General features: G+C 41.2%; 1 protein-coding gene across 2 annotated transcripts in view; it reads right to left on the bottom strand.

The window, feature by feature from the left end:
• Positions 1-26,803, bottom strand: part of Uggt (UDP-glucose-glycoprotein glucosyltransferase) — a 255,375-nt gene that overhangs the window by 114,825 nt on the left and 113,747 nt on the right. For both annotated transcript variants that reach the window (XM_068376676.1, XM_068376677.1), the window contains exons 8-9: positions 15,505-15,719; positions 10,551-10,787 (exon numbers count right to left, since the gene is read on the bottom strand). In XM_068376676.1, the coding sequence (XP_068232777.1) occupies positions 10,551-10,787; positions 15,505-15,719 (452 nt within the window). The remainder of the gene's footprint in view (positions 1-10,550; positions 10,788-15,504; positions 15,720-26,803) is intronic.

Below are 26,803 nucleotides of genomic sequence, written 5' to 3'. Positions count from 1 at the left end.
TCTCTTGGTCCGTCCAACTCCCTCTTGCTGACTTTCCGAGGATATGGGCACCCCACCCCTCCTTCGATGCGTCCGTGAACAGGAGCATCTCCGGGGGGTCGGCTGCAAAGGGCATCCCCTTGAGGGTGTTCGCCCTGCAGCCCCACCATTCTAGGACTTGCATCGTCCCTGGGAACACTGGAATCGCCCTGTGGGGGGAATCTCTCTGGTTTCAGCTTTCATGTTCCACTGGATCTCTCTGAGCTTCAGCCTGCCCTGGGGGACCAGTTTTTCCAAAGACACAAGGTGGCCTACTAGTCTCTGCCAGTCCTTCGCCCTCCTGGGCTGGCCCGTCAGGAAGGGGCGGAGGACCTGGTCTAAGTTGTCCAGTATTTCCGCAGAGGGTAAGGGTCTCACCAACCGGGAATCCAGGACCATTCCGAGGTAGGTCATCCTGATGGATGGTATCAGTTGGGATTTCTTCAGGTTGATGGTGATCCCCAGGACGTTGCAGAACCGCAGAAGTCTCGCGCCTTGCTCCCTCAGTACTTCCTCTGAGGCTGAAAGTAACAACCAGTCGTCTAGGTACCGAATCAGGCGAATGCCCTGTTCGTGTGCCCAGGCTGAGACTGTTGTGAAGACCCTCGTGAAGACCTGAGGAGCTGTGGACAGCCCGAAACAGAGGGTCTTGAACTGCAACGTTTGGGTACCTCATTTCACCCGTAGGTACTTCCTGCTGGAGGGATGAACCGGGATTTGGAAGTAGGCGTCCTTGAGATCTACTGACATCATGAAGTCCCCTTCTCTCAAAGACGCCAAGACCGACTTCGGAGTGTCCATTTTGAAGTCGGTCTTGCAAACGAACTTGTTGAGGGCTGAGAGGTCTATGACCAGTCTCCACCCTCCTGTCGCTTTCTCCACCAGGAACAGCCTGCTGTAGAACCCCGGACCTGGGTCCAGGACGGGTTCCATCGCTCCTTTTGCTAACATTGCTGAGACCTCTTCCTGCAGAGCTGTCTTTTTCAAGGGGTCCTTGGGGGCTAGCCACTCTGCCTGCTGGTCTGGCATCAGAGGTGGGGGGTCCACTAGGAAGGGCAGCCTGTACCCTTCCTTCAGTACTGTCACGGTCCACGGGTCCGCTCCATGGTTTTTCCATGCTTGCCAAAAGTGTTTGAGGCATCCCCCCACCTGAGGCTTCGGCAGGAGTAGGGGGCCTCCCTCCCTATCTTCTTCTTGAGGCGTGGCCTGAACGTCCTCTTCTGGATGCTGCGTACGAGGGTCTATAGGCGGATTGGACCGAGGCTGCTCCCCTACGGGAGGGCTGAGACGATTGGGACCAGGCCGTAGAAGAGTTGTCTCTCCTGGGCTGGCTAGGAGAGGCCCGAAAAGGAAGGGGCATGTCGGAGGTGGACCTTCTGTACGCCGATCTCCTGACTGGGTGGGGTCTGGGCTCGTTCGGGTCCTTCAACTTCCTGACCCTCTCAATTGACTCCTCCGCTGCCTTCAGGGGAAAAATAGCGTCGTCCCACAGGGTCAGGCTTCTCGAGACCTTGCCTCTCTGTCCGGAAGCCTCCTTGTGATCTTACTAAGGACCGTGTCCCTCCTACGTAAGACCCAGTTGGTGGCCATAGCTAGCGACTGGTACGAGAGGAACTTCAGGGCTTTACCTCCCGAACTGATAAGTTCCTTGAGTAAGGCCTGAGTTTCTGGTACCGTGAAGTCATATGAGGACTGGACGTCCACCAGGGTGGAGGCCCACCAGACCAGCCACGAGGAGACGTTGACCAAGTCCTTCAAAATTTCCTCCATCATGATCGCCTCTGATGAAGAGAAGCAGATCGGAGCTGTAGACGCCCTCTCTTCCGAGGCTCCTTGTCCCAAAACGGCGAGTGCTGGTTCCAGTGCACAGGCGCCTGCTCGCTGTCCCTCCGGGAGGTAAAACTTACTCTGGGACTTCAGGCCCTGGAGTAGTTTGGAGGCACTCTGATTCTTGGGAGCCTCAGCGTGGTTGGCCACGATCTTGTCCACATGGACAAGATCGCTAAAAGGAGAGCCAGGGAGGGCCTCTGTTGGACAGGGGCGTCCACCAGCCTGTTAAGACTGGAACGCTAGGATTCTTCGGAGGAGGGCTCGCGTTCGTCCAGCCTATGGTGACTCCTGATGAGGCCTATTACCCTCCGATAAGCCGATACCTCCACTGCCGAACCCTCTCCTTGGTCGTCGAGTTCCTCCGTCGGACGCGCTGACGCATGCGACGGGGGTCCTCCGGCGGAGACCTTCGCACGCGGGGGAGTCCTGGACCGCCCCACTTGTTGGGGTTCTTTCTGAAGAACGGGCATCGCCGTCAGGACGGAGGCCTCCGTCCTAGGTCTGCCTCCCCTTCCGGAGGTCCACGTATCTGCAGGCCTGCTCGACGAGGGGAGACGTAGGTCACGTTCGTGACGAGTCAGGTGGGCTTTGGAGGTCAGGACTCGGCTGCCAGAAGGGGCGACTCTCTCCGCTGGGCGGATGGAGCCGGAACCTTCACGGACTTACGCCTGTCAACTGGAACCTGCAAGGATGAGTCCCTCCGTCGGTTGAAACTGCTGGGGATTGAGTACCTCTCTGGAGAACGAGCTCTCGAACACCAACTTGACGTGCCTGGTTCCGCAGCTAACTCCAGCAACCTGTCACGGTGGATCATCACCCACTCGCCGTCCGGAGAGGCACTTTTCCTCCACTTCCTTCTGGGGGACCCTGGACGCCTACTCCCGTGGCGGGATCTAGAGCGAGAGCGAGAACGCGAAAGTCTCCTGCAGGACTTCTCCCGATGTCTCCTGAGGTTCCTCAGCGCCTCATCCTTCGAAGAAAAGGAAAGGGCCTCAACTGAGGAGACCGAAGACTTGTAGGCCCTCTCTGACGGACTCGCCTCTCGCGCTGGTGTAGGAGCGTTCCTTCGACGCTCCTCGTGCGGTGAAGCCTGTAGAAAAACGTCCGGGAACGTGGCCGACGGCGCTGGGGGGAAGCGTGGACGCTCTTCCGTGGGGGACCAGGTCCCGAAGCCCTCTTCCATCCTCAGCGGCGACCTGAAAGGCGTCTTCGGGAGAACCCATACAATGGGGTCCGACGGCGGGGAAAGCTCCTTCTCGGCGGCAGAAGTGCCTGAAAAACACGGCCAAGAGGCTGGAGAAGAATTAGGGATATTTTTCCCCCACATGGGGTCATCAGAGGAGACGTGCCCTGCTTGCACCAGGGCTCCGTCTCCCGTACACACTCCCGCCCCTCCCTCAGGCCCCTCACTTGCCTGGAACGACGCCACAACCCCACTATCCTGAAGATCAGACTCTTGGGGAAGGGCCGCGGGCCTCTTCCCCGCAACGGACTTACCTTGTCCCCTACTCTGGGTAGGGGAGGGTGGTAGGGAAGCTCGGTCAGACGAGACGCCCGGCGAAGCAAGGGAGGAAGGGACGCTCGGCTTCTTGGGCGACCTCTTTGATGCCTTCTTCTTCTTGGTGCTATACTGCACCCACTGCACCTCATTCCAAGACTCTCACTCCGGACACGTGGCGGAACGGGAACATACACTGCCCCTGCACGAGGAACACAAGGAGTGCGGGTCTACTTCGGGTTTCGAGAGGAACGCTCCACACGATTTACCGGCCATAGGCCCACGACAACGGCGGGGATGCTCCATGAGGCAGGAGGAAGCACCACGAGACACAAGAACGCACAGGGAAAAGCACAAAGAAAAAGCACAAAGGGACCACATGGGTACCGCGTGAGACACAAAGGGACCACGTGAGACACAAAGGGATCGGGGACACACAAAGTCACACTGGGATTAGGAAAGCAGCGAGATGATATCGCGACGCGACCAGAGAACTTACTGGAGGTCGAGACCTGAGAGAGCATGCTCTCTAACCAGGGGTTAGCCTCAGGGCGTGTATCACTCCGCCTGAGGTTACCCCTCATAGAAAACGGGTTTAGGGTAAACTACACAAAACTCTGGTCGGATGGGAGGAGATTCCAGATACTCCTAAGAAAGTAGTTCGAGGTAAGTACTCCGTGCTGGAACAAAATAATTTTAAAAAGAATAACATTGAAACAGATATAACATACTGTATATACTCTATAAAAAGACTTTTGTCAACCTGTTCAACATAAAAACCTTTGCTGCAAAAATGAACTTTAGAAGTTCCACTGATTAAACTATCCGATTAGATTAGGAAGATCATTCCACAACTTGGTCACAGCTGACATACAACTTCTGGAATTTCTTTAACTTTCTTTTCACTACTATGGGCAGGATGAATAATATGAAATTTAGGGCCAGAAACCAAACTCTAGAATTTTAAGTACCATTCAGTGCGACATATAACAAAATTGTGAGAGGGGCATGATGTTAAAAGCTAAACACTATAAAAATATACCATTCATTTCACTGAGTTTCTTCTTATCATTCATTTGACTTACAATAATTATTCATACTTAAATTAAATTACAAAATAAATCCTGAAAATTCTAACATGATAGTTACCAGTTTGAAGGAAAAAACACATAACACGGTTACGAATTTATGAACATCTCTTGAATTAACTTCAATGAGACTGAAGAATACGACTGATTTACCAGAAGGAACAATCTTGTAGATAGGATGTTGCTGTGGTGTAGCTAAGGGAGTTTTATCTTTTAAATAGTTCCCTTTGGCTTCCAAACCAGGGTCAGAAAATAAAAATATGTAGGTATACATTTAAAATTACCATCAACACACCAGGGTAAGAGGCTGGCGGACCTCTTTACTAACTCATGACCCCCGGGAGCCAAAATCTATAGCTACAACCCTAGGAAGATGTCACTAAAGGCTCTCTGAAAAATTCTATCTATGTTTTGTTATATGCAGTAAAGTGAAATATTGTGCCGTTACATTCATTCATGTTTAAGTGTAAGGCATCAGTGTTTGTTTGTAGGAACTCATAAAATTTAGTAAAAAGTATATTAGACTGAGGATTGTATACTGTATACAAATTAGCTTCAATTATGTTTAATAGATATTGAGTGATGTTTTCTCTTCAGAATACTTTCACTTTGCAGCAAAAGTTAAAACTTCAATTATGAAAGGAATGAATGTTGATTATGTTTATACATAATCATGTAAATACTTTAGTTGAATACAGTAGAAAATAAGTAAAGGTGTGCTTGACTCTGGTTCATAAAACTCCAAACTCTGCTAAAACAGTAGTCACAGATTTCTTTTACACTTGAGCATGGTCCTCCTACAACTACTTCCTTAAGCCTTACTTCACCTGTTTGAATATTTCAAGGTTTAAAGGCCGCTCATGAATGGCAGAGGCAAAGGACAGTGACAATGCCATAGCAGGCCAATGTCCTAGAGACTGATCATATATTCATATATGATCAGCCCCCAAGTTCCTTCTACCCATGCTAGGACCAGGAAGGGCCAGGCAATGGCTGCTGACTCAGCAGGTAGACCTATAGGCTCCCACAAATCCCCCATCCTTAGCTTACAAAGACAAACAGGTTGCAGACACTACAAAATATACCGAGCTTTAGCAAGTTTCGAACCCCAGTCCAGAAAGTCACCAGGCTACCATAACACATATATTTCTCAGTCAGCGTGCGTTGATATCATGAACTATAAGCTTCATCTCCCAATACATGATTATTGACCCTCCTATAGTAATTTTGCATAACTTTTCCAAATCAAAATTTTGATTCTACTTGGTATACCCCATCATATATCATTCCCACAATGATTTTAATTGCCCCTTTCTCTTCCTTTCTTGCTGAAGCTGACTACTGGACATAACACCTCAGCAATCAGATTATTTGGCAGTCAACTACTACTCAAAAGCCAAATTTTGCCGAACTGGAATAGCCAGAATTTGGATATATAAAGCATAGATTGTGTACTATCATTTCTTCAGTTTACTTTGACACTATCTGGAAGATTGTGACATCCCTTTAACCCTGGAACGGTACGGTGGGTCGTCCGCGACCCCGAGCGTAAAAAAAAAAAAAAAAGAGGTTTTTCTCACGTGACTCACCCCCGTGACTGAATTTGTGGGTGATCGACCTGCAGTAGGTGTCTCGCCTACACGCTCTAGTAGTGTCCAGATGTGCATTGCTGTAGCTGTACTCCTTCCCCGATTTCTGAGACGCGTTGGAGTTGAGCGCGACCGAGTTTACCCTTCTAAGGTAATTTGCATAATTATCAAAGTTATTACGTATTATGAAATTGTCGTAGAATGGTGCAACTTGTATAGGTTATCAGTTGTGGAAAGTCTTGGTGGATTGTTTGGCTACCATGTACATGATTTTTTTTTTAGTTAAAATGTCATTCATCACCACGAGGATCATTTTACCGTGAGTGCCCCTTTTTCATTTTTTTTTTCATTTTTTTGCCAAGTCATTTTTCCGTAAGATATTGCCAAATAGTGTCGTAAAACTTTTGCTTTTTTAGTGTTGGAAAGTGTGTCTAGATGATCTGGCTACCCATGCGTGACTTTGTTTTTGTCAGATACGACGTAGTTATTGGTATATTGGGTATTTAACTGCGGTTGCCAATTTCTGTTTTTTTTCAATATTTGTAAAAATTTACTACGTAGTAAGGAATTGCCGTATATTATTGATTTTTTTTTTCATGTTTATGTGTTAGAAAGTGTGCCTTGATGGTTGGGCTAACACGTGCATGTCTTTTTTTTTATCTGAGATGCCGTATATTAGAATGTTGGGCATTTTACCGCGAGTGCCCCTTTTTAATTTTTTTTCATTTTTTTGCCAAGTAATTTTTCCGTAAGATTGTGCCAAATAGTGTCGTAAAACTTTTGCTTTTTTAGTGTTGGAAAATGTGTCTAGATGATCTGGCTACCCATGCGTGACTTTGTTTTTGTCATATACGACGTAGTTATTGGTATATTGGGTATTTAACTGCGGTTGCCAATTTCTGTTTTTTTTCAATATTTGTAAAAATTTACTACGTAGTAAGGAATTGCCGTATATTATTGATTTTTTTTTCATGTTTATGTGTTAGAAAGTGTGCCTTGATGGTTGAGCTAACACGTGCATGTCTTTTTTTTTATCTGAGATGCCGTATATTAGAATGTTGGGCATTTTTCCACGAGTGCCCCTTTTTATTTGTTTTGCATTTTTTTGCTTAGTCATGTTACCGTAAGGAATTGGCAAGTAGTGTCGCAAAACTTATATTTTTATAGTGTTGGAAAGTGTTTCTAGATGATCTGGCTACCCATGCCTATCTTTTTTTCTTTTAGCCAGATATGGCGTATATATAAGTATGTGTTCGATTTTCCTGTGATTGCCATTTTTTCGTTTTTTCCCATTTTTTTCAAAATTACTACGTACTAAGGAACTATCACAGAGTAATGATTCATTTAGATGTTTATTTGTCGGAAAATGTGCCTTGATGGTTTGCCTAGCATGTGGCTGAAATTTTTTTTTCTGAAATGCGTATAATAAAATGTTGGCCATTTTTCCGCGAGTGCCCTTTTTATTTGTTTTTCATTTTTTTACTTAGTCATGTTACCGTAAGGAATTGGCAAGAAGTGTCGCAAAACTTATATTTTTATAGTGTTGGAAAGTGTTTCTAGATGATCTGACTACCCATGCCTATCTTTTTTTCTTTTAGCCAGATATGGCGTATATATAAGTATGTGTTCGATTTTCCTGTGATTGCCATTTTTTCGTTTTTTCCCATTTTTTTCAAAATTACTACGTACTAAGGAACTATCACAGAGTAATGATTCATTTAGATGTTTATTTGTCGGAAAATGTGCCTTGATGGTTTGCCTAGCACGTGGCTGAATTTTTTTTTTTCCGAAATGCTGTATATTAGAATGGCCATTTTTCTGCGAGTGCCCCTTTTTATTTGTTTTGCATTTTTTTGCTTAGTCATGTTACCGTAAGGAATTGGCAAGTAGTGTCGCAAAACTTATATTTTTATAGTGTTGGAAAGTGTTTCTAGATGATCTGGCTACCCATGCCTATTTTTTTTTTTTAGCCAGATATGGCGTATATATAGGTATGTGTTCGATTTTCCTGTGATTGCCATTTTTTTGTTATTTTCCCATTTCTTTCAAAATTACTACGTACTAAGGAACTATCACAGAGTAATGATTCATTAAGATGTTTATTTGTCGGAAAATGTGCCTTGATGGTTTGCTTAGCACGTGGCTGAATTTTTTTTTTTTTCTGAAATGCCGTATATTAGAATGTTAGCCATTTTTCCGCGAGTGCCCCTTTTTATTTGTTTTGCATTTTTTTGCTTAGTCATGTTACCGTAAGGAATTGGCAAGTAGTGTCGCAAAACTTATATTTTTATAGTGTTGGAAAGTGTTTCTAGATGATCTGGCTACCCATGCCTATCTTTATTTTTAGCCAGATATGGCGTATATATAGGTATGTGTTCGATTTTCCTGCGATTGCCACTTTTTCGTTTTTTCCCATTTCTTTCAAAATTACTACGTACTAAGGAACTATCTAAGAGTAATGATTCCTCTAGATGTTTATTTGTCGGAAAATTTTGTTTACTTCTTTTTTGATTGAATATCATCAAATTTTTTTAGCTAAAATATTATATTGTTTTACATTTTTTTTTTCTTTTCGATTTTATTTCCCTTCAAAAAATTTTTTTGGGTCAGAATTTTAATTTTATAGTCGTAAAATAATCGACAATTATCCAGCAACCCACCATACAATTTTTATGCATATCCAAGAATAATTAGATTAGTAAATAACACCTTGAAATTGACATACCCTTCCTACATTTCAAGTGGCAGATTAGGGAGTCTGAGTCAGTGTGGTTGGCGGCCATTTTGTGGACATATCCGAAGCGTAAGTTGCCCTATCTATATATATTCTTGTTCCCTATAGAATTTGTGATATTTTGGTATATTTTTACCTGCATAAATATCATATTATATATTAAATATATGTATTTTTTTACAAAATTTCTAAGTACTCAAAAAATTACCTTTAGATATGGCCCCTGATATAAATGTAATTTACAAAATAATGAAGATTTTTTTACATATTTCTATTTTAGGATAACATATGTTTATTCCCTAAAAAAAATTAGCCACTTCCTATTTCATTTGGGTACCCAAAAAAATTCATGAAATTTGGACAAATTTTTTTGGCCAAAAAATGTTACCCTTTTTTTCTCATTTCAGATCTTCACCTCCATGGGTCTGACTTCATCCAAAATACATCAAGATGTGTCCCAAACATTCAAGAATCAATTCCTAAAAGGATTTGTGTATATATGTATAAACTTTTTTTTTATGAAATTTTATGCAAGGTCTTTTTTTTCTACTTAATTTTTTAAAATATTTATAATAAATAGTTTTTCAGCAGATGAGTAGTATTTATCTTTACAGTTGTTTTAAGCATTCATTGAAGTTTTTTTGGCAAAAGAAAAAAGGAGGTTACTGCAAAAACTGATTTTCCAAGAATTTTTTTTGGCGTCGGGGTCGCGCGCGTCTGAGTATACCCTTAAAGGGGTGTCCGAGGAGCGTACCTATCCAGGGTTAAATCTCCTTATTAAAGTAAGAATTTGGCACTACTTGGGAAAAAATAACATAAAAAATAGACATGATCCTATAAAGTTAATGATGCAGAAGCAGCAACTTTGTCCAATTATTCACAATACTACTACTCTACTACACAGTTAGATGGTGCTGAAGCAGCAATTTTGTTCCATTCATCATAATGCTACTACTACTACTACTACAAAGTTAAATGCCGCTGAAGCAACAATTTTGTTTCATTTATTGTAATGCTACTACAGTAGTACTATAACTACTACTACTACTACAAAGTTAAATGGCGCTGAAGCAACAATTTTGTTCCATTCATTGTAATGCTACTACAGTAGTACTACAACTACTACTACTACTACAAAGTTAAATGCCACTGAAGCAACAATTTTGTTCCATTCATTGTAATGCTACTACAGTAGTACTACAACTACTACTACTACAAAGTTAAATGCCACCAAAACAAAAATTTTGTGCCATTCATCATAATGTTACTACAGTACTACTACTACTACAAAGTTAAATGCCGCTTAAGGAACAATTTTGTTCCATTCATCATAATGCTGCTACAGTACCACTACTACTGCTACTAAGTTAAATGCCGCTGAAGCAGCAATTCTATCCCATTCATCATAACGCTACTACAGTTCTACTACTACTAAAAAGTTGAATGCCACTGAAGCCGCAATTTTGTTCCATTCATCATAATGCTACTACAGTACTACTACTATAACTACCAAGTTAAATGCAACTGAAGCAGCAATTTTGTTCAATTTAACATCAGCATCAGCCTACTACTGCTACTACTAAGCTGCTATTTCATTTATTTCAACATCACCATCATATTACTACAACAAATACGCAAATGTAAAATTACTTAACTAAAGAGCCCCTTTCCAATTTTCCCTTACATTTAGCACTAGAAGGCTGATGGCAAATCAATTTTTCTAACAAAAATAAAATTCATAAAGCAAAATTCTTTTAATATGAGACACAAAAGGCAAACTTCCTGATACTTACATTTGTCAAGAACTGTAACGCCTTGTAGTGAGCGTCATCTCTTCCTTCAAAATGCAAAGTCACAAAATTGAAGGCACAAAGCATAGCGATGCCGGCATCATCAAATCCTCTGAGAGTCTGGTCGGGATTCACAGACATAACCCAGCCAACACGAATTGGGGCATTGTGTGTGATGAAGCTCTCAACCAACTGAATCAAATCTGCAGTTGTTGCTTTACTTGGTTCTGCTACAATTACCTGTTACATTAAAAAAAAATTCATAAAACCAAATATCAATGAAACCAATTCACACCATTAATGCTGTCATTAATGAAATTACAATATGACTAAGAAAAACATTTTCTTAAAGATTAATTATGAATAATAAAGGAAAATGTAAAAATCAACTTGACAAATCAAGAACCAATACAAATCAATACAAAATAGGAGAAATACACATGGAAGAGTTGTCACGCTTGTTAAACATTCATTTAAAGCAGCATTTTATATCAATTGCATCATTATCTCTTTATCTAAAATTGAAAACTGAAATTACAGAATGCTAAAATAAAAAGACATTTCAGAAATATGTGAAGCATTCACAGTATGATGAATCATAAAACTTTCTTTTCGATATGAATTTTTTAAAATTAAAAATATATATTAAATGTATTCAATGGTAGAGTTTGTAATTACGTCCCTGTAGTGGTGCATTATAAGGAGATGACAATAAACATCCAAATGTTAACCATCAACCTGCATACTCAAAATTTTTAGTTTTACAGGTATAAAGTACCAATTGGTGCAAAGTTTTATTAATTTTGCATTGTTTCTTTTAGAATGATCAACATATCCTCTCGGTCTTGTTTTAAAAAGGTTAGATTTTAATATGGAGTAAAAACACCAAATGATTTGTTGTTTTCATTTATCATATCACAACTCATGATGTCAAATGTTCCTAAGACTTTTATTTGTCTCCCTACGTGATCATTCATACATGGTCTCTCTGAACCCACAGATTTAACTACCTTTCTCATTGTTAGCTTGACTATTCTATGCTTGATTCTAATCATTTTTAAGACTCAAATGTGAAGAAAAAAATATATTTTCTAAAATAATACTATTTAAATACTATTACTTACTCAGAATTTATTTGCTACTCCTTCACTTTGTAATAGATCTATCTAGAAAACCTGAAATATAACTATTTTGCTTCTCACAGAAGGACAAACTCCTTCCCCTAATAATAAGTAGTCATTGCTACTAGTTAGTGGGGCAAGTTGGCTTAAACTATGGCTCCTGACTTTACAATACACTAATCAATTTTTTCCCATCAAGGAAACACAACATTGAATGGAGAAGTGTGGGGAACATTAATAAACTTGGGGTAAGTATTGAATTAAGATTTTTATAACTACTGATATTTCGATGAATCTTTATGGAATTCATTTTCTGATTACCATATTCACCCACAAGGTGAACCATATAAAACGTAAATCAAACAAATAAAAGAAAGTTGCCGCATATTGGTTTATTTTTCAAAAATACATCATTCCTCGAAGACATGTTTTGGCTATAGGAATATTATGCATAAGTGCTTCATTCATATGGGCCTATCCAGCAATTCAGGATGTGTTGGTGTCTAGTGAAATTTGGTATACAAAAAAAAAAAAAAAAAAAAAAAAAAACAGAGAAAGAAAACTACAAAATGAGCTATCCTACCTCCAGGTACAGTAAGTAATGAGAAATTTGGTTCTAATCTTAATATGAAACTATCTAACCTAGCATCACTTAAATCAGTAACTCAAACTTTAATTTCTTTCTAGCAATCATATGTGAGTAAAATAAGGAAAGACTAAACCTTAAGAAAATGCAATTGGAGCCAGGGAATTACCCACTATTCTTACACTAGGCATCCCTCATTCATGTCTCTGGTTCTAGCATTCATATCAAGCTTTGTCCCAATATTCATATGGAACATTGTTTATCATGGCTTTTGCTACATAGCTTGCATGGATCAAATTGTTTGTTACACTTTAACAAAAGGAGGAGACATACTCGGCTATCCAAAACAGAAGGAAAGTAACACTAAAACATATCCACAAGAGAAACAACCACCAAATCACAGACTAACAAGAAGATCTTACTAATATGACCTAAAAGGTAAAAGAATTTAAATGACAGGAATGGTAGCTCACTAGTTCACCTAGCAGCAAGTGACTTGGCTCAAAGTAAGGGGAAGAGCGTTATTGATTTATTATACATACATGCATACAGACATATACCAAGGCACTTCCCCAATTTTGGGGGGTAGCCGACATCAAACAAATGAAACAAAAAAGGGGACCTCTCCTCTCTACGTTCCTCCCAGCCAGACAAGGGACTCAACCGAGTTCGGCTGCTACTGCTAGGGTGGCACAGCCAACCCTCCCTCGTTATCCACCACAGATGAGGCTTCATAATGCTAAATCCCCTACTGCTGCTACCTCCGCGGTCATCCAAGGCACCGGAGGAAGCAGCAGGGCCTACCGGAACTGCCTCACAATCGATCGCCATTCATTCCTATTTCTAGCACGCTCTCTTGTCTCTCTCACATCTATCCTCCTATCACCCAGAGCTTTCTTCACTCCATCCATCCACCCAAACCTTGGCCTTCCTCTTGAACTTCTCCCATCAACTCTTGCATTCATCACCATTCTTTAGCAGACAGTCATTTTCCATTCTCTCACCATGGCCAAACCACCTCAGCCCATTCATATCCACTCTAGCTGCTAACTCATTTCTTACACCCGTTCTCACCCTCACTACTTCGTTCCTAGCCTTATCTACTCGAGATACACCAGCCATACTCCTTAGACACTCATCTCAAACACATTCAATTTCTGTCTCTCCGTCACTTTCATTCCCCACAACTCCGATCATACATCACAGTTGGCACAATTACTTTCTTATACAGAACTCTCTTTACATTCATGCCCAACCCTCTATTTTTTACTACTACCTTAACTGCCACCCACACTTTGCATCCTTCATTCACTCGCTGACATACATCTGCTTCTACTCCACCATTTGCTGCAACAACAGACCCCATGTACTTAAACTGATCCACCTCCTCAAGTAACTCTCCATTCAACATGACATTCACCCTAGCACCACCTTCCCTTCTCGTACATCTCATAACCTTACTCTTACCCACATTAACTCTCAACTTCCTTCTCTCACACACCCTTCCAAATTCTGTCACTAATTCTTCCTAGTCTGCAACCAGTACAGTATCATCTGCAAACAACAACTGATTTACCTCCCATTCCTGGTCATTCTCGTCTACCAGTTTTAATCCTCATCCAAGCACTCGAGCATTCACCTCTCTCACCACTCCATCAACATACAAGTTAAACAACCACGGCGACATCACACACCTCTGTCTTAGCCCCACTCTCACTGAAAACCAATCACTCACTTCATTTCCTATCCTAACACATGCTTTACTACCTTTATAGAAACTTTTCACTGCTTGCAACAACCTTCCACCAACTCCATATAACCTCATCACATTCCACATTGCTTCCCTATCAACTCTATCATACGCTTTCCGCAGATCCATAAACACAACATACACCTCCTTACCTTTTGCTATATATTTCTCGCATATCTGCCTAACTGGAAAAATCTGATTCATTCAACCCCTACCTCTTCTAAAACCACCCTGTACTTCTTAGATTGCATTCTCTGTTTTATCCTTAATATTATTAATCAGTACTCTACCATACACTTTTCCAACTACTCTCAACAAACTAATACCCCTTGAATTACAACACTCATGCACATCTCCCTTACCCTTATATAGTCGTACAATACACACACAAACTCAATCTACTGGTACCATTGACAACACAAAACATATATTAAACAATCTCACCAACCATTCAAGTACAGTCACACCCCTTTCTTTAATATCTCAGCTCTCACACCATCCATACCAGATGCTTTTCCTACTCTCGTTTCATCTAGCGTTCTCCTCACTTCATCTATTGTAATCTCTCTCTCATTCTCATCTCCCATCACCAGCACCTCAAAACCTGCAACAGCAATTATATCTACCTCCCTATTATCCTCAACATTCAGTAAACTTTCAAAATATTCCGCCCACCTTTTCCTTGCCTCCTCTCCTTTTAACAACCTTCCACTGTCTCTTCAATTCTTGAACCAGCCTTCATTACTCTCTTCACTTCTTTCCAAAACTACTTCTTATTCTCTTCATATGAATGACAAAATCCCTGACCGCACCTCAGGTCAGCTGCCCTCTTTGCCTCCTTTACCTTGCGCTTTACTTCCACATTTTCCTCTCTATATCTTTCATAATTCTCTACACTATTACTCTGCAGCCATTCTTCAAAGGGACTCTTTTTCTCTTCCACTTTTACCTTCACTCCTTCATTCCACCATTCACTGCCCTTCCTCATACTGCCTCCAACAAACTTCTTGCCACACACATCACTTGCAATCCCAACAAAATTTTCTTTTACTAACTTCCACTCCTCCTCTAAATTACCAGTTTCTCTTACATTCACTTCGTCATATGCCATTTTCAACCTTTCTTGATATTTACTTTTTACCCCCTGGTTTTATTAGCTCTTCAACCCTCACAAGCTCACTTTCACATCCACCTACTCTATTCCCCCACTCTTTTGCTACAACTAATTTTCCTTCCACCAAAAAATGTTCGGACCAAAAGGAAATCTTTTTGTGTTTTTAGTGTTTCTTTTCACATCTCTTCCTTCAGTGAAGGAACAGACAATGTTATGAGGAAAAAATTATCTAAACAAATAATATAGGGCGAGTTGAGATTTTGTAAATAGCATTTAAATATATTTGCCAATAAAGTAGAGTAATGATAACAAATTTCTTACTCCAGTAATCAAGAGAAAAGTTAATTATGCATATTTAATAAAAATTGAAATAAATCTAGACTAACCAGATTATGGAAATTCTTTCTAATGCTTCTTAGCATGCCAGGATAAGTAGGTCTCAACAGCTCACTGGTAGAAGATGACCACTTCTGATAGGCTTTGTCAGTTTCTATATTATTCATCCAGAGAATGGCTGAGTCACGTATGTCAATGCCATAGTCTTGCTTCTTCTCGCTTATATCCATGGTTAATAGATTCCTTAGTGCATCACCTTGCACACCTAAAAATAATACCAATAAAATTTAGAGTTAGCATCAACAAAGTGCTGTACAGTTTACGCATTAGGAAATCTGTGAAATACACAAAATATCTACATACAAACAAATCGTAGAGGATAATTAGGTCAATACCTTATAAACTTTTTCAAAGTTATCATTCATCAAACTTTGAACTATATTCTCAATTCAAAAACTAAAAATTTAAACATTTTAGTTTCACAGAAACAAACCAATGTCCTAACTATGACATTGATATTCAACAGGCTGATCTAGAAAGAATTTAAAAAGATATGACATTGGTCTTCTTGGGGGTGAGGGGTGTATAAGATACTGTACCTCAGTACTTCTAAATTAAATTGTATTAGATATACTGAATAGACTTTCACATAAGAAATCAAGATCTGTATGAAGATATTTCTGTAAAGTAAGAATAAAATATGCCATAATGCATTGAGATATTTTTTAAACCTTAGGAAAAATGTCAAAGCCTTTACTTCCTGTACCTAACATGAACCAGCAAAACGTAGGGCGAGGAAAATGATCTATTTCAATGGTTCTAGCAGATTTCTGTTTTTACAGAATCTATATTTTTTTGTGATTAAATAAATCTTCTTTCTTGAAAAGAGAAATTTATTTCAACTTAATTTAGTAAAGTGAATAAAGGGGTGATTAAAACTCAATGGAAATTAGAACCATAAATAGTTCTTGCACAGATACTACTTTTCCAGAATAACTTAATTTGATGGGTGTTGATATTGAAACCTCTCTCAAGACTCCAAACTTACTTCTTTTCAAACATATACTACTAATCCACCATCAAATCTTTGATCTATAATAGAAAAAAATGTTATTTTCATTAGTAAAATAAATTTTTGAATATACTTACCCGGTGATCATATAGCTGTCAGCTCTGCTGCCCGACAGAAAAACCTAAGGACAAAATACGCCAGCGATCGCTATACAGGTGGGGGTGTACATCAACAGCGCCATCTGTCGAGCAGGTACTCAAGTACTCCATGTCAACACAGAACCAATTTTCTCCTCTGCCCACTGGGTCTCTATTGGGGAGGAAGGGAGGGTCCTTTAATTTATGATCACCGGGTAAGTATATTCAAAAATTTATTTTACTAATGAAAATAACATTTTTCAATATTAAACTTAGCCGGTGATCATATAGCTGATTCACACCCAGGGGGGTGGGTAGAGACCAGCATTACATGTTGACATTATTATGAGCTAAGTATTTTGTATTTCATTTTAGCAGTTATTCAAAATAACAAACATAAAATCAATAAGTACCTGGTAAGGAAGTCGACTTGAACAATTACTCTGCCTTTTTAAGTACGTCTTCCTTACTGAGCCTCGCGATCCTCATAGGATGCTGAGCGACTCCTAGGAGCTGAAGTATCAAGGGTTGCAACCCATACTAAAGGACCTCATCAAATCCTCTAATCTAGGCGCTTCTCAAGAAAAGACTTTGACCACCCGCCAAATCAAGTAGGATGTGAAAGGCTTCTTAGCCTTCCGGACAACCCAAAAACAATAATAAAACATTTCAAGAGAAAGATTAAAAAAGGTTATGGAATTAGGGAATTGTAGTGGTTGAGCCCTCACCCACTACTGCACTCGTTGCTACGAATGGTCCCAGAGTGTAGCAGTTCTCGTAAAGAGACTGGACATTCTTAAGATAAAAAGACGCGAACACTGATTTGCTTTTCCAATAGGTTGCGTCGAATATACTTTGCAGAGATCTATTATGTTTAAAGGCCACGGAAGTTGCGACAGTTCTAACTTCGTGTGTCCTTACCTTCAGCAAAGCTTGGTCTTCCTCATTCAGATGGGAATGAGCTTCTCGTATTAACAGTCTGATAAAATAGGATAAAGCCTTCTTTGACAAAGGCAAAGATGGATTCTTAACTGAACACCATAAAGCTTCAGACGGGCCTCGTAAAGGTTTTATAATAGAACTTAAGAGCTCTTACAGGACATAAGACTCTTTCTAGTTCATTTCCAACCATACGATAAGTTTGGAATATCGAACGATATTGGTCAAGGCCGAGAAGGCAGCTCGTGTTTGGCTAGAAAACCAAGTTGTAGAACAAGTAGCCGTTTCGGATGAGAATCCGATGTTCTTGCTGAAGGCATGAATCTCACTGACTCTTTTAGCTGTGGCTAAGCATATCAGGAAAAGAGTCTTAAAGGTGAGATCTTTCAGGGAGGCTGATTGTAGCGGTTCGAACCTGTCTGACATAAGGAATCTTAGTACCACGTCTAAATTCCAACCAGGTGTAACCAAACGACGCTCCTTCGTGGTCTCAAAAGACTTAAGGAGGTCCTGTAGATCTTTATTGTTGGAAAGATCTAAGCCTCTGTGACGGAAGACTGATGTCAACATGCTTCTGTAACCCTTGATAGTGGGAGCTGAAAGAGATCGTTCTTTCCTCAGATATAAGAGAAAGTCAGCTATTTGAGTTACAGAGGTACTGGTCGAGGATACGGATACTGACTTGCACCAGTTTCGGAAGATTTCCCACTTCGATTGGTAGACTCTAAGGGTGGATGTTCTCCTTGCTCTAGCAATCGCTCTGGTTGACTCCTTCGAAAAGCCTCTAGCTCTCGAGAGTCTTTCGATAGTCTGAAGGCAGTCAGACGAAGAGCGTGGAGGCCTTGGTGTACCTTCTTTACGCGTGGCTGACGTAGAAGGTCCACCCTTAGGGGAAGTGTTCTGGGAACGTCTACTAGCCATCGAAGTACCTCGGTGAGCCATTTTCTCGCGGGCCAGAGGGAAGCAACTAGCGTCAACCTTGTCCCTTCGTGAGAGGCGAACTTCTGCAGTACCTTGTTGACAATCTTGAATGGAGGGAATGCATATAGATCTAGATGTGACCAATCTAGTAGAAAGGCATCTATATGAACTGCTGCTGGGTCCGGGATTGGTGGGCAAAATATTGGGAGCCTCTTGGTCATCGAGGTTGCGAAGAGATCTATGGTTGGCTGGCCCCAGGTGGCCCAAAGTCTCTTGCATACATCCTTGTGAAGGGTCCATTCTGTTGGAATTATTTGTTCCTTCCGACTGAGACAATCTGCCATGACATTCAAGTTGCCTTGGATGAACCTCGTTACTAGTGAAATATCTAGACCTTTTGACCAGGTGAGGAGGTCCCTTGCGATCTCGTACCATGTCAGAGAGTAGGTCCCTCCTTGCTTGGAGATGTACGCCAAAGCCGTGGTGTTGTCCGAGTTCACCTCCACCACTTTGCCTTGAAGGAGAGACCTGAAGCTTTTCCAGGTCAGACGTACTGCCAGTAGCTTCTTGCAGTAGAAATGCATTGTCCTTTGACTCGAGTTCCATAATCCCGAGCATTCCCTACTGTCTAATGTCGCACCCCAGCCTACGTCCGATGCGTCCGAGAAGAGAACGTGGTTGGGAGTCTGAACAGTCAGGGGAAGACCCTCTCTAAGGTTGATACAGTCCTTTCACCAAGTCAGACAAGACTTTATCTTTCCGGAAACCGGGATCGAGACCGCTTCTAGCGTCTTGTCCTTTTTCCAGTGAAAAGCTAGATGGTATAGAAGAGGACGGAGGTGTAGTCTTCCTAGTGACACAAATTGATCCACGTATGACAGTGTCCCTACCAGACTCATCCACAGCCTGACTGGGCAGCGTTCCTTCTTCAGCATCTTCTGGATGGATAGCAAGGCTGGGGGTTGATCGTCTTGTTCAGCAACGTCCTCATCAGAGGGTTCCTCATCCGAAACTGATGAGGAAACGGCAACGGAGTGGGCAACGTCTGACTTGCTGAATCCGGTCGCACTGGTGGATGCGTGACGGAGCCGGACGCAATATCATGGTACTGCTGCACAGTCTGTGAACTGTCAACAACCATGGGGACGCGAGGAAGTACAGCGTCAACCCGAAACTGTCTAGACTGTCTGGGTTGTGCAGTCAACACCCTACCGGGTTGCTGAGGTTGACGCACTGCGTCACAACAAGTCACCTCTGCTGGTTGTTGAACGTCTTCCTAGTGACACACTGAACGTCAACAACCACCTCCGAGCGTCGCTTAACGTCAACGTGCGACTGGCAACCCACACTGGGTCGCATCGGTGGAGGAACCACCTCAACTGGCAGACGCAAGTAGGATACCTCAGCGTCAACAGGGCGCACAACCAACCGGTAGGAAGGTTGTTGGCCAGAAGGTTCTTCTCCGTATTAAGTCCTCTATCAAGGACACAAGCTTGGACTGCATGTCTTGCAGCAAAGCCCATTTAGGGTCTACGGGAGCAGGTGTGGCAACAGACGGGGTTAGCGACTGAAGCGGAACCATTTACCATCCCTGGAAGCCTTGTTATGTGTGACATAATAGTACAGCAAAACTTCAAAGGCTCGACAAAAGTTGAGAAGTTGACCTGTAAACAACCGGAGTGTCTCCTGGCTAGGCGCCTGGGCGAGTCTACCAGAATTGAGAAGTCTACCTGGGCAGAGGCATGAACTCCCAAGCCGAGAATTTCTCTCGTGTCCTATCAGACTCTCGCTCTATAAGCCAGTTAAAAAGAAGGGAAATCAAAAGGCTGTATCCCTAAAACTCCTCCTGGTGCAAAAACCAGTCGCCTAGCCAACGTAACGCTCTCTAGGAGAGCGAGAGAGCACTAGCTTAACAACAACAGCTTTGAAGTAGCTAGGCCTAGTGTAAGTTCTGACGTGAGGCGAACGAGGAGCAGCAGTTACAAGATCCGGACGAAGATCCTTAAAAAATCATCATGATTTAATTAAAGTCCATAGGAGGCTAAGCAGCTTAAGGCTCCTCTCCAAATGACAGAGTCCTCAAAGGAATATCAGTAGGAGGGAGAACAGCACTTTCTCATCTACAGGAACCTTGTCTGAGAAAAGCTAGGTTATCTCAGTGAGGGTCTCACTGGTGCATTAGCAGCAGACCAGAAGGCAACGTTATGTAACTGCTTGACAGTCTGTGAACTGTCAAAAACTGAACTGTCAACCACAACAGGTGCGTGAGGACATACAGCACTGGTGCATTAGCAGCAGACCAGAAGGCAACGTTATGTAACTGCTTGACAGTCTGTGAACTGTCAAAAAACTGAACTGTCAACCACAACAGGTGCGTGAGGACATACAGCACTGGTGCATTAGTAGCAGACCAGAAGGCAACGTCATGTAACTGCTTGACAGTCTGTGAGCTGGCAACAACCAAAGCTGTGTGAGGAAGCCTCAACTCCTGACTGACTAGTCTGCTGCGGGCGAGTGGCGGTAACCACAGTGGGTTGCGGAGGCTGACGCACCGTGTCAAAACACGGCAGCTTAACTCCACCCTCCTGTTGTTGTGGTAGCACACGCACGTCAACGGAGGGTTCCGTGCGTCTGTGAACGTCAACATGCGTCTGGCAGGGTCGACTGCGCATGGGTGGAGGAGCTCTCACAGCTGGAGTGTGGGAGCAGGCAGCCACAGCGTCTGCTGGGCGCACAACCGTGGTAGGTTGTAGGCTAACGGGTGCAGCGTCAACCTTCTCCGCACGATACTCCTGCAAAAAAGATGCTAACTGTGTCTGCATAGACTGTAGCAAAGACCACTTAGGGTCTACAGCAGCAGGTGCGGCAACAGACGGTGTTACTGCCTGTTGCGGTACCGCTTTACCTCTCTTAGGAGGTGTGCAGTCATCGGAAGACTGCAGCGAGTCCGAACTGACCCAGTGGCTACACCTGGGCCGTTGGACTTGCGCGGAAGGGACCGACTTGCACTTAATAAGCTGCGAGACCTTGGTCCAAGGTTTCTTACAAGAAACCTCTTCCGCAGACGAGAAGTAAATGGGCTCTCTCGTCTTTGTGTGGGTGGGGCGATCTTGGGTAGATACGCCCGAAACCACGGAGGGAAAAATGTCTGTTCGTTGATCAAGGCCTGACGAACCCATAAGTCGTTCGACATTACTTCTCCCCTGGGCTTGGGAGCTTGCAAGAGGTCCCGGACTAGGTGAACGACAGGCACGAACAGACGAACCCTCGGACGCAACACTGTAACACTTTGCGCATATCACTTTATCACTTCGATTTTCTGTTTTACACTTATTTCACTGAAATCGAAACTTTTACTGATTTCTACCTGAAACACGCAATCCTACCCTTCATTAAAAGGTAGTAATTGCGAAAACAGTCGTATAATGCAACAGAAAACATATATAAAGATAAAGAATCCAGTGGCTGGGAAAGAGACTAAACACTAGTTCAAATAAACTACGTTTACAATCTCTCACCGCACATAGCCTGGGAACAAGAATAAAACCCTAGAAACGTTTTACCTTCTTCCCCGTACAGCGACTAGGGAGGAGAGTAAAACGAGAACAACGTTACCCGCTTGAACGAAACTTTTTTTTTTTTTTCTCCTCTCTCTCCCTCCGTCTCTATCTCTCTCTCTCTTTCTCTCTTGATTTCGCACCTGAGAGAAGAGCCCAATTATATATCGTCAAAACATGTTATTTGCTAAAGGAAAAAACTGAAAGGTTTTCCAAATAAAAAGTTCCTTTAATTTAGAATTTAAACCATTTAAGCTAAGAAAGAATGAAAGAAACGCCAGAATCGGTTTACTCTTACTGCAAAGTGAAACCGTGATACACTCTCTCTCTATCGTAACGATAGAGCGCATGTTGAACGTCCTGAACGTCAACAACTGCGTAGACTAAAAAACTAAACGTTAGTTCATCTTTGAAAACAGTACGAGACTATCAAAGAAATTCTTTCATAAAACATTAAATTTAAAAAGTTTTAAAAGTTTTAAATTCTTTAAAGGTTAAATACGATATAACGGGCTCAACGTTGATTAACTTCGGTTCCAAGTTAGGACCGCCTACTATCAGGAAAGGTCGCATATAAACAAAACATAAAAATTTATTTTTATATGTTTATAATAAATGGAAAGTTAATCGAAGAGGCCTAATAAAGGCGGAGAGATATAAAATATATAGATCTATAACGTGTTAAGCAAAATTACTAAAAACCTAAACACACTTCCGTCTAAGGGAAGGGTCGGCCATTTAAAAGTGAAAGAGAGTCCATACTCTCTTTGTCACCATAATTAAATCTATCCAAAACGAGTTCAAGTTTTGAAATGAAGATAAAACCCCTGCATAGCGAAAGCTCAAAACTGGAATAGTGTACTTCACCAAATAGTTGTGAAAACAAATCCAGTTAGTAACAGCGTATTTAGTAGGTCTTGCCAGTGGCACGACAGAGAGAAAATTGGTTCTGTGTTGACTGGGAGTACTTGAGTACCTGCTCGACAGATGGCGCTGTTGATGTACACCCCCACCTGTATAGCGATCGCTGGCGTATTTCGTCCTTAGGTTTTTCTGTCGGGCAGCAGAGCTGACAGCTATATGATCACCGGCTAAGTTTAATATTGAAAAATAGGATTTTCTCATCAAATTTACTAATCATTGCTTTCCTTCAAATAATTATTATTATTATTATTTTAAAACTAGGCTATAACCCTAGTTGGAAAAGCAAAATGCTATAAGCACTAAGGGCTTCAACAGGAAAAATAGCCCGGTGAGGAAAGGAAACAAGGAATTAAATAAACTACAAGAGAAGAATAAACAATCAAAAAAAATATTTCAAGAACAGTAACATTAAATTAGATCCTTCGCATATACAGTAAACTATAAAAACTAAAAAGAAAAAAAATAAGATCAATAGGATAGAAAAGCATGCCCAAGTGTACCCACAAGCAAGAGAACTCTTAACCAAGACAGTGGAAGGCCAAAGTACAGCGGCTATGGCACTACCCAATACTAGAGAACAATGGATTGATTTTAGAGTGTCCTCCAATTAGAGCCACTTACCATAGCTAAAGAGTCTCTTCTACCCTTACCAAGAGGACTGTAATCCCTGAACAATTGCATTGCAGTAGTTAACCCCTTTAAAAAAGAATTGTTTGGTAATCTTAGTGATGTCAGGTGTATGAAGACAGGAGAATGTGGTAAGAATAGGCCAGAATATTTTGTGTATGTGTAGGCAGACAAGAACAGCCATAACCAGAGAGAGGGATCCAATGCAGTGCTGTCTAGGCAGTCAATTTTAAGGCATAATAACACTCTAGAGGTGGTATCTCAACAGGTGGCAGGTGCCCTTGCCAACCTAGTAACTATCAATGTAAAGGAGAAAGCTTCATTACCTTAAACTAAGAGAACATAACCAAATTTCTCTCATCTCCATCTTCCTCCCACCACCAGGACCAGCTACCATGGTATCCTTACACTATGTCCCCTGGAAGATATTGAGGTAGCTGGGCTGGGTAGTGGCTTTGTCCATATATCACTCCTTCATGTCAAGAAATCTCAAAATAAGAAATATCAATATCAGTTATGTGGGAAGGAGGAGAATGACCAATATGATTTGAGGCTAAGTATGGAAAAACTAGGTTTTATGATAAAAGTCCTGTTTATTTTCATTAATCTCTTGTTTCAATCACAATCTTGATTATACATTAAGAGATGAAATAATTGTTGGCCAAATTCTTAAAGGTCTTGTCAGGTCTTGTCCAGGTAAAGACGGCAGATATTTTTAACTTATAAAGGAAAAGAAGTCTTTTGCTGAACATATAGACAAGCATCAGGAAGAGTTAATGAATGAGGGTTTAGAAGAGATAGTAAGTGGTCGAAAGAAGAGGATACAGATGATGACAATCTAAAAGCCACTGGACTTAACATAAACTCAGTGAGGGCTTTAGAATATCACGGCACTTAAAACAAAATAAAAGATCAAGTTCATTTGGAAGTCTATAAATGGAGACTATAAGTATCACATGCTATGATAACTCTGCAGCAAACATTTCATGAAATGAAAAGACAAACAAAACTATTCCCAATAATAATTTCTTTTTCATAGATACAAAAAAAAAAAATGGTCTACTGGTGGACAACAGTAAAGGACCCACTACAATTAACGACGTCTGCTGCTGAGCCACAACTCTGCTTCGTATGCTACCCATCTCGAAATAACTATACAGTACTATCTGTGTCTCATCCACTTTTGTCAAGTGAGACAGATCCAGATCACCTTAGTGCTTTTTCATAAAGTGATTAGAACCATCTGTGACACCTATGTTATCATCCCTTCATTTCATGTGTAGGCATTTGAATATCACCATCATCTCATCATCATTTATGAGCATCAAAAGGATGAATGAAACAGTCCGTGAATAGGCATACGTTTGTCCCTGTAGTTACCAGAAGTATGCAGTTATTCTTAAAAACAGTAGTATACATACCTATACAGTTCTGTAGTAAATTAAACATTAACAGTAGGCACTATGAGCACTGTTTTCTGTACTGTGCATATTTTTACACATGTACAAGTACACTACAGAGATACATTTTACAATAACCATACAGTCACAGCATTAGTGTACAATAAGAGAATACCAAAAAAAATTTCTGTGCTCAAGGACTTAACTACTGGACTGTGATTGTTCAGTGGCTACTTTCCTCTTGGCAAGGGTATAAGAGACTTAAGCAGTGGTAAGCAGCCTTCTAAGGGAAGGACACTAAAAATCAAACAACTGTTCTCTGTTCTTGGGTAGTGCATTGACCTTTGTACCATGGCCTTATACTGTCTTGGGGTAGAGTTCTCTTGCTTGAGGGCACACACGGGCACACTACTCTATCTTATTTCTCTTCCTCTCATCTTTTTTCAGGTTTTTATAGTTTACATATAAAAGATTTAATGTTGTTACTGCTCTTAAGATATTTTATTTTGGTTGTTCATTACTTCTTTAATATCAATTACTGTAATAAAAATGGCCTTAAGTAAAGAAAGATGTAAAATGTTTGCCTTTCTGGATAAAAAACTACTGTATTAAGTACATCTGCAAAATCTATGAAGAAAATGGAAATGGAGCTAAAATTCTTTTTTTTACTAAGGCCTTTGCAACAGAACACAAAAAGAATAGTTGCTAGCTTAAATTCTATTATACAGAATTTAACCACAAAACTTTTTCCAACTTATAACATATCATACAGTAGAATAAAAAGCATATACCATATATTACCATGTAAAGGACGACCCCCTGTAAAGGGCGAACCCCAAAATTTGCTATAGAAAAAGTGTTTTTATCAAATACTCCATGTAATGGGCGAACGGCAATTTCAAGGCCAACCTAATGTTACTAAACTTTTATTATAAATATTTCACCACACACATGATCTTTATTTATAACATCTTTACTAAAAGCTTTTAGTATCATTGTTTATCACTGGCATGAGTAAATGCGTTTGGTTGTTCGTCATGATCGATAATGAAACGTTAGCAAAACATTTTGTTTTAGCTGCGTTTTTTAGGAAAAACATGACAAAATGGTTCTTATTTTATTTATTTTGAATTTCTAAGGATAAACTAAGTAAATCAACATTATTAATAACATCATTTTTACATAACCAATACCTGGTAAGATTGCTGTGGCTGCAAAAGCTAACCTATACACAGATGTGTAAATTCGTTCGTTTGTTCTTTATGATTGGCAATGGATTTTTTAAAGCCCTTTTTAATAGTTCAAATGGCAGTGTTGATTTTGATGGTTTTTAATATCACAAATTTTAAGTAATTTGTATTTTTCCTAACAGTACTTACCTCGAACTACTTTCTTAGGAGTATCTGAGATCTCCTCCCAACCGACCAGAATTTTGTGTAGTTTACCCTAATCCCGTTTTCTATGTGGGGTAACCTCTGGCGGAGTGATACGCACCACAAGGCGACCCCGGGACAGAGAGCATGCTTGCTCAGGTCTCGATCTCCATTAAGTTTTGACAGCCAGGTTTCTATGAAGTCCTGTAAGGCACTTGGGGTAGGATGGGCAGGCCATAACCCGAAAGTAGTTCGAGGTAAGTACTGTTAGGAAAAATACAAATTACTTAAAATTTGTGATTTGTTCCAACATGGAGTACTTACCTCGAACTACTTTCTTAAGAGACTTATACTTTAGGAGGTGGAAGTGTCCTTCCAGACCTAGAGACCGTGAAGTACTTAGACCTCTAATGTCGTGGGGTCTGGGCTTTCCTGGAAGGGGGACCCCTGCACTACTGT

This window comes from Palaemon carinicauda, chromosome 7 (assembly GCF_036898095.1).
Source record: "Palaemon carinicauda isolate YSFRI2023 chromosome 7, ASM3689809v2, whole genome shotgun sequence".
Classification (NCBI taxonomy): domain Eukaryota; kingdom Metazoa; phylum Arthropoda; class Malacostraca; order Decapoda; family Palaemonidae; genus Palaemon; species Palaemon carinicauda.
This window is presented reverse-complemented; position numbering and strand designations above follow the sequence as displayed.